The sequence below is a fragment of the Triticum dicoccoides genome, chromosome 4B (assembly GCF_002162155.2).
Source record: "Triticum dicoccoides isolate Atlit2015 ecotype Zavitan chromosome 4B, WEW_v2.0, whole genome shotgun sequence".
Classification (NCBI taxonomy): domain Eukaryota; kingdom Viridiplantae; phylum Streptophyta; class Magnoliopsida; order Poales; family Poaceae; genus Triticum; species Triticum dicoccoides.
In genome coordinates, this window is record NC_041387.1 from 4,678,232 (window position 1) to 4,686,636 (window position 8,405).

At 48.3% G+C, this 8,405-nt stretch overlaps 4 protein-coding genes across 4 annotated transcripts; 3 read left to right on the plus strand and 1 right to left on the minus strand.

Moving 5' to 3' along the window:
* Positions 1-1,057: 1,057 nt before the first annotated feature.
* On the plus strand, positions 1,058-2,459 carry LOC119294500 (40S ribosomal protein S25-2). The gene is made up of 3 exons (XM_037572696.1): positions 1,058-1,112; positions 1,192-1,401; positions 2,167-2,459. Exons 1-3 carry the CDS (start codon positions 1,110-1,112, stop codon positions 2,278-2,280), a joined length of 327 nt encoding a protein of 108 aa, XP_037428593.1. The 5' UTR covers positions 1,058-1,109; the 3' UTR covers positions 2,281-2,459.
* A 1,399-nt stretch (positions 2,460-3,858) lies between these two features.
* Positions 3,859-4,494, plus strand: LOC119293150 (germin-like protein 9-3). The gene has a single exon (XM_037571707.1). It carries the CDS (start codon positions 3,859-3,861, stop codon positions 4,492-4,494), a length of 636 nt encoding a protein of 211 aa, XP_037427604.1.
* A 1,065-nt stretch (positions 4,495-5,559) lies between these two features.
* On the minus strand, positions 5,560-6,216 carry LOC119293151 (germin-like protein 9-3). The gene has a single exon (XM_037571708.1). The coding sequence runs from the start codon at positions 6,214-6,216 to the stop codon at positions 5,560-5,562; it is 657 nt and encodes a 218-aa protein (XP_037427605.1).
* Positions 6,217-7,466: 1,250 nt separating this feature from the next.
* LOC119293152 (germin-like protein 9-1) lies at positions 7,467-8,313 on the plus strand. The gene is made up of 2 exons (XM_037571709.1): positions 7,467-7,762; positions 7,884-8,313. Exons 1-2 carry the CDS (start codon positions 7,467-7,469, stop codon positions 8,311-8,313), a joined length of 726 nt encoding a protein of 241 aa, XP_037427606.1.
* Positions 8,314-8,405: the final 92 nt, after the last annotated feature.

Sequence of the window (8,405 nt, forward strand, 5' to 3'; positions counted from 1 at the left end):
GATGCGGAAATACCATGGGTCGCATCTACGATGCATTCCCGGCGTGGCAGCAAGGATATAAGTAATTAGTTAACCAACAACTTTTCATTCACGGTTAGTACCCCATACATGTGATTATAAATAAAAATGATTTTTATGGGATACATGCACCCCAATATAAACAATTGTTGAAAAATATAACTTGCCCGTGGAGGGGGGGGGGGCTGTAGCCCCCCTACACTACACCCATGCCCTATATTTCAACCAGAGATCCAAGCACCCTTCTTTTTTTCTAACCGGGCTTCAAGCACCCTTTTGTTGGAATCTGGCATGTCCAAGTCCCTTTCTGTACATGAGGGCCGGCCCTGTCCTTTTGTCGTTGTGTTGGTGATCTTGACTGGTCGTCAGCAACATCGTTGCAAAGGAAGCGCGGATCGACGCTGTGCTTGAAGTGCGGTGGACTTCTCTTCGTGTTGAGGGTTTCGTAGCCTCGACGATGGTGCGGCGAGCTGGGATCTAGCTCCGGTTGCCTGATTGTGGACGAGAACCCAGATGACTCCAAGTGCCGCCGCATCAGTCTGCATTGTTGTTAGTCTGGGGGTGTGGTTGTTCCCCGACACCATTGTATCATGCCGTTTTTTTTCTGTCTTTGTTGTGTGTGTTTGTTGTGGTGTCATATGGTTATCTGTAAGGGCCTCATTAATTTAATTCTATTGGATGGTAGCCTTTTTTCTTTCTAAAAATGTCGTGGTCAAAGCTTGTCGCAAATTCCGAGAGGGGGTTTCATACGACGGAGCCTCTTTTCCCTTTACACCCTTGCAAACACGCATTTTTGAGATACGTCCACTGCACATGCACGAACACGAGGACGGTTTTTGAATGTATAAGAAACTTCAAATGGACTCATATTTTTTTTAGGGTCAATGGACTCAGATGGATAAACTCCCCGGAACGAGCCCACCTCGCGCGGCCCAACAGCCCACTCCGGCCCGCAGAGAAACCCTAGCCTCCATCCAACTCATATACCCCCTCCTCCACCCCGCAACCCATTCCTTCTCCTCCTCCCCGCCGCCGCCGCCGCCTCCTCTCTTCGCCGCTCCCGCTCCGCCGCCGCGCCACCGCCGTCAGCCATGGTACGCTCCCCCCGCATCCGTCTCCCCGCGTGACCACACCGGACGCGCGCTGACGCACCCTCTCTTGTCCCGCTCGCAGGCACCGAAGAAGGAGAAGGCCCCGGCGGCGTCGTCGAAGCCGGCCAAGTCGGGCGGCGGGAAGCAGAAGAAGAAGAAGTGGAGCAAGGGCAAGCAAAAGGAGAAGGTGAACAACGCGGTGCTCTTCGACCAGGCCACCTACGACAAGCTGCTCACCGAGGTGCCCAAGTACAAGCAGATCACGCCCTCCGTCCTCTCCGAGCGCCTCAGGGTAACCTCCTCCCTCCCTCCCTCCCTCCCTCCCTCCCTCCGCCGGATCTCTTCTTCTTTACTTACCTTCGTCAGAATTGAGATCTCGGGATGGTAGGATATGTGTGTGATGCATCATGGCTCCCGGTGAAGTGTTCTGCTCTAAGCAAGAACAAGATCTCTGTTTTGGGGTCAGTCAGTCAGTGGTACTCTGAGCAGGAACAAGGTCACACCCGCGCGCTCGAAGCCTGTCTAGATAGGGCGTACATGATTGCGTTGTGGATAGATTCGATGCTGGATTCTCGTTCGGCTCCTTCATCTTTGGTGGTAGTTTCTGTGCAGATTTTGCTTGGTGTGCCATGTTGTAGCTAGGATGCAGAGGGCAGTGGTGATCATTTATGTCTGGTGTCACAGATATTTCATAATCTGATTTGGACATGCGCAGTGCTAATGCCTAATGGTGTTATACGTGATTCAACATCGCCATTGATTTGTAATGTTTCATAGAGTTAAATGTGGTTTGACGATGCTGCTGAACACTAAATTAACCTTCCCCTGCATCTTAGTGTCAACAATTTGTGCCTGACAGTTCCCATTGAACTGTACATTACAACTACTGATTGATTTGAGGACTGTGCATCCAATTTGTGACTGCTCTCGATTTAATAATTTTTAACTCTTCTGGCATTTTCAAGTTAGCACAATGTATATTAGTGTATCGTCTGTGTCTGTTTGCTTTATAAATGGTGCTGATGATGTTACTCACCCTGTGTCTACCTACCTGCAGATCAACGGGTCACTGGCTCGCAGGGCCATCAAGGACCTGATGGAGAGGGGGCTCATCAGGATGGTGTCAATCCACTCCAGCCAGCAGATCTTCACCAGGGCCACAAACACCTGATTTCTAGTCCAGTAGACTGAGATGTCGCTGTTATATTGACGTTCATTATGTTCAGCGAGGCACTTTGTGGGTCTTGTCTTGCGCTCGTGCCACTAGTATGTTTGAATTGCTTTTGAGTTTTTGGTACAATCTAAAGACGCAATGAAATCTACCTTATATTATCAGGCTCTGTTTGTATTTGTTGCTGTCTCGGTTTTCATGTTTCTTCAGCTATATGAATGTTCCATCCGGTAGTATAATTGAACCTTGATTATAGCTGCATAGTGGCCCCTAGTTGCGAGGGTAATGGTGTAAAAGATGAAGTTCCTCTGAAATAGATTTGATTTCGGGCGGATTAAATTGTCATAACTATGATTTTGACGCAAGTCTTTGTGGTTTTTATTTGATAATGGTGGTTGTCTATACCACCTGGCTTCCCCATTGTTTTGCCCGTGTCTTTTGACCCAACTCTTGAATAACACCAAGTCCCTAATTCCTGAATCAACAGAAAATACAAGTTCATATTTAGTCTCATTTCACGTCTTTGGAAATGAACACGTAATTTTTGTTTTGTTCTGTTTTTCTCTTCTCAACTCAAATAGAGAAGCTACACTATCAATATGTGGAGATTTTGGTACATTGTAAGATTGGACTAGTGCCACAAGTATGTTGAATTGCTTTGAGTTTTTGGTACAGTCTAAGATTTTCTTGTCAGCGCAATGAAATCTAAGATTGTGTTACTCCCTCCGATCCGTGCTTAGTGCAAATTTTATGTAGTAAGTCAACGACAATTACTGCCTCTGTAAACAGGTACAAGTATAAGATGTTTCAACTTTTTCTAATTTGGATGTGTGTAGACGCATGTCAGTGTGTTTATTCGTTCTCATTTCAGTCTGTATGTAGTTCATATTAAAATCTCCAAAACATCTCATAATAGTGAACGGAGGGAGTACGAATTAAAAGTAATGCCAGAGCCTTATGTCTTGTAGACATGGAACAAGCAACTTCTCCCAGGGGCCAATGAATTCTTGATTTTGGGAAGATCGAATTATCATGTTTGTGAGTCTTTGCCTGAATTATCATGTTTGTGAGTCTTTGCCTGTATAAAGGTTGTTGATAGTACGTACACATTTACCCATAATTTTGCTCTGATTGCCCATAATTTTCCTGTCAACCAACAATGTTATTTATGCTTGGTTTCGTTTCAAATCTCAGAAAAGGTACAATTTGAGTCAGTTCAACTACATGGAACAAGCAGCACAGAATTGCAGAACTACACAAGTTGCCATCTTCACCCAGTAACCAATGAACTATTATTCCGCAAAAAAGAAAATGCAATGAATTATTGGCAGCTTTGATGCATCCGAGGACAAACATCACCATATTACCTGTGCTGTGCTGGTCTTAATCTTGCCAGCAAATCGACACTCTCTATGCATCACAAGGGACAAACATCACCTCCTTGGTTCCTCCAATTCCTGCCCAGAAAAAGCAAACCGAGCTGCCTTTAAATTGCAGTGCAACCTCACTCATCATCTCCACAGCCACAAGCACCAGCAACAGACAGTAGCTTCAAGAGCCAGGATCATCTGTGATCTAATGGTGTCCATGAACCTCTACTCCTTGGCGCTGGTGGTGGTCGCCCTGGTGGCGGCGCCGATGGCCGCAGTGGCCGGCGACCCAGACATCCTCACCGACTTCATCGTGCCGGCGCCTATGGTCGGCATGCCCATGAACATCACCGGCGACTACTTCACCTACACCGGCTTCCACCCGTCCCTGCCGCTGCCGCTGCCGACCTTCACGCTCACCAAGGCCTCCATGGCGGAGTTCCCCGCGCTCAACGGGCAAAGCGTGTCGTACGCCAGGCTCGTGTTCCCGCCGGGCACCGTGAACCCGACCCACACCCACCCGCGCGCCTCCGAGCTGCTGCTCGTCCTCGACGGTGCCCTCTCCGTCGGCTTCGTCGACACCGCCGGCAAGCTCTACACCAAGGACCTCGTCACCGGCGACATGTTCATCTTCCCCAAGGGCCTCGTGCACTACCAGTACAACCAGGGGACAACGATCGCCGTGGCGCTCTCGGCATTCGGCAGCGCCAACGCCGGCACCGTGTCCGTGCCCGTCACCGTGTTCGGAACCGGCGTCGACGACGCCGTGCTCGCCAAGTCGTTCAAGACCGACCTGCCCACCATCCAGAAGCTCAAGGCGGCGCTCACCCCGCCCAAGAAATAAGCCCGTCCGTGTCTCGTGCCGCATGTTTGGTGTTGTTGTCCGCCGTGTTGTGTTTTTGAATTTGTTTTGCTTGTTGGAAACCTACCTGCCGAGCAACGCAGGCAACCAAGTACTGCATGCACATGGTAGGAGATATTTGGTGGTGAAATGATGTTGAATTATGTGGGTTTGCAATGTCGTCTTGATTTGGATCGAACTGTTTGTGTGTGTTGATGTTTGGAACTCATGATCTTGACTCTTTGAGTTACATATATGTTCACGATTTTGTATTGGGTTGTGCCTGGTGAGTTTGTATACCATTTTGAAGGCACCGATGTTGTATGGTACACAGTTTCAGTTTGGCATATGATACATGTTTTAAACAATTCAGACTTCACAAAAGTGTACAATTATGTGCATGATGAAATTTTGGCATGTCAAATTTGTAGCAGTGAACTAATTAAGTGAACTTTGCTGTCAAATTGTGGCGATGAACTTGGCGATTAGAGCTAAGGAAGAGGCACTAGCCAGAGGGGCGATTCAGCAGTTTTTAGCTGCGATATATTGTGGTGTAGTGAATGCATTGAAATTTGTTCTTAGTTCTATCCATTTCAAGATTGTAGCTAGTCTTTAGTTACATATATATTTGGATGTTTCTGTGGCGTTAGGTAGTTAAAACAGCACAGAACCATTTCATTTCGAGCGGCCATCTACTGAGTTCCATAGTGTTATTTAGAATGATAGGCTTCTCCCCAAAATGGTGTACAGAAGATAGAGAGGGACACTTGCTTTATGTTATGACTTGTAATAATAAGTGTGATTTCTATAGAAGAAACAGAGTTTACTTGTAACCATGGAAATAAAAAAAAACAAGAGTTGCATAACAGACACAACTATATTTGATGGCATAATCTTAACACCCAAATCAAATGAAGTTTGACATGAGTCACCATAACAATTCACAAGCCACAACATGCGCATATTATTACACAACTTAAAACTCACAAGAACACCAGGTTCACTCCACCATCATTCACTAGCTCGATGTGGCCTTATTATTCAGGGCGACAACAATACACCGACGAATCATTTCTTTGCTGGCGGAGTGAGTGCCGCCTTGAGCTTTTGCACGGTGGGCAGGTCAGTCTTGAAGGACTTGGCGAGCACCGCATCGTCAACACCAGTACCAAACACGGTAACAGGAACAGACACGGTGCCCGCGGCGGCGCTACCGAATGCCGAGAGTGCAACTGCGGGGCTTTGCCCTGGGTTGGACTGATAGTGCACCAGACCCTTGGGGAATATGAACATGTCGCCGACGGCTAGGTCCTGAGTGTAGAGCTTGCCAGCCGTGTCGACGAAGCCAACGGAGAGCGCACCGTGAAGGACGAGCAGTAGCTCTGCTGCACGAGGGTGGGTATGGGGTGGGTTGATGGATTCGGAGGGGAACTTGAGCATGGCGTAGGACACGCTCTGCCCGTTGAGTGCCGGGAACTCGGTCATGCTGGCCTTGGTCACAGTGAAGTTCTGCGCCCCCGGCATCGGCATGGTCATGTTCATGGTGGCGCGAAAGCCGGTGTAGGTGAAGAAGTCGCCGGTGATGTTCATTGGTGCTATCCCGTACATGTCGTTTGGGACGACAAAGTCGGCGAGGATGTCCGGGTCGCCGGCCACAACGGCAAGTGGCGTCGTGACCAATGCAACCACCACCAGTAACAAGGAGTAGCAGTTGAGGGACGCCATTGAAGTTGAATGTAGCTACAAGGTAAGCTAATGATTTAGTGGCGCCAAGAGACTGATTGGTGAACGCTGTGGTTGTGACTTGTGAGTTGTGGTGAAGATGTTGAGCTACCTGTTGTGTTATTTATATACACAAGAGGCAATCTAGCTAGCTAGCGAGGTGATGAAGAGTCTGATAAACCAAGGGCCATGAAAAAACACTGTACAACAAGCTGTAGCCAGCTAGTGCTATTTGACACACATCTGAGGAAGAATTAACTGGCCAATTCCATGCAACTCTTGGTGTCTCCAAGCATATATATGGATATACCAGCATGCGACTCAGAATCTTTTTGTTCTCATTCTGATACAAACTTTGCAGCCTCAACTTGACAAATATGATCTGTGCACCAAATACCCTGCAAGTATGTAATGTAGTACATACTCCCTCCGTTCCTAAATATAAGTCTTTCTAGATATTTCACCATGGACTACATACGGATGTATATAGACTTAGTTTATAGTGTAGGTTGACTCATTTTGCTCTCTATGCAGTCCCTTATTGAAATCTCAAAAAACACTTATATTTAGGAACAGAGGGCACGGAGGCCCTCTCCTAAATATAAGTCTTTTTAGAGATTTCAATATGGACCTGTGTTTTGATTTTTGGTTTGAGATTTTTTTCTCGCCCCAGGCCAAGATGGCCGAATTTCGGTCATTTTCAAAAATTTCGGCCAAAATTTTGACCGAAATTTGACTAAAATTTGTCAAATTTGACCAATTTCGGTCGAAGATAGATTTTGCCCCAGGCCGAGATGGCCGAAATTCGGCCGAAATTCAAAATACAGATATGGACTACATACGGACATATATAAACGTAGTTTAGAGTGTAGGTTCACTCATTTTGCTCCATATGTAGTTCATATTGCAATTTCTAAAAACACTTATATTTAGGAGCAGAGGGAGTATATGACATGAGCACAAACGTGTATATCACCTGTGAAACTTAGGAAACAACGATGGCAATGGCAAGCCAATTTGTTCCAGCTAGGAGTGTCCCTACAGGCTACAACCATGAACTGTAACACTGGATTTATAATCATGTCTCAACCATGAACTGTCACAAGGGCATCAAACTTGGGAAACAACGATAGCGATGGCAATCCAATTTGTTTGGCCCCTACAGGCTACAGCCTCCTACAAATAATCACAGCCTCAGGCCGGCCACCTCCACTCCTCCACCCTTCACACAACCTTACTACTACTACGTGAAAATGGTGTCGTCGTGTCTTGCCCTCGTCGTCCTCCTTGCTCTGCCCTTCCTTGCCCTCGCCGGCGACCCGGACATCCTCACAGACTTCATCCTGCCGCCCGGCAACAATGTGTCGCTCCTCAACGGCACCTTCTTCACCTACACAGGCCTCTTCGCTATCGACTCCGCCAACCCAGCCAAGTTCACGGTGACAAAGGCCACCGCCACCGAGTTCCCGGCGCTGCTCGGCCAGTCCGTCTCCTACGCCGCCCTCAGCTTCGGCCCCGGCACCGTCAACCCGCCGCACGTCCACCCAAGGTAACAAAACTTTACACGCTTTCTAGCTCATCATGATTGATCCTCAGTATATACTATATACACGTTAGTGCTCATGTCATATATGTGCTTCTTCTTCCATGATTGCAATGGTGGCCGGCAGGGCGTCAGAGCTGCTTTACGTGGTGGAGGGTCCGCTGCTGGTGGGCCTCATCGACGAGACGAAAGGTGAGCTGTACGCGCAGACGCTGCAGACGGGTGACATGTTCGTGTTCCCCAAGGGCATGGTGCACTTCCAGTTCAATAGTGGCGACCATGTGGCGCGTGCCTTCTCGGCCTTCGGCAGCTCCAGCCCCGGCACCGTCTCGCTCCCGACTGTCCTCTTCGAGTCCGGCATCCCTGACACCGTCCTCGAGAAGTCGCTTCACGTTGACCAGGCCACCGTGGATGTGCTCGAGCAGGACCTGGCGCCACTCGCTCCCGCTCCCGCTCCCTCTCCAGATACACCGCCAACACCTAAGAATGGTGGTGCAGCACCCGCACCGGCGTGCTTCGCGCTGCTAGCTTGCTTCGCCGCTGCATTGTTGTTGTGACTTGTGAAGTTGTGACTGAGAGCCATGGCTTATCTTGTTGCGAGGAGCGTAGTCTAAAAGTACTTCATCCAATAAGCTATTTCGAGTATCCG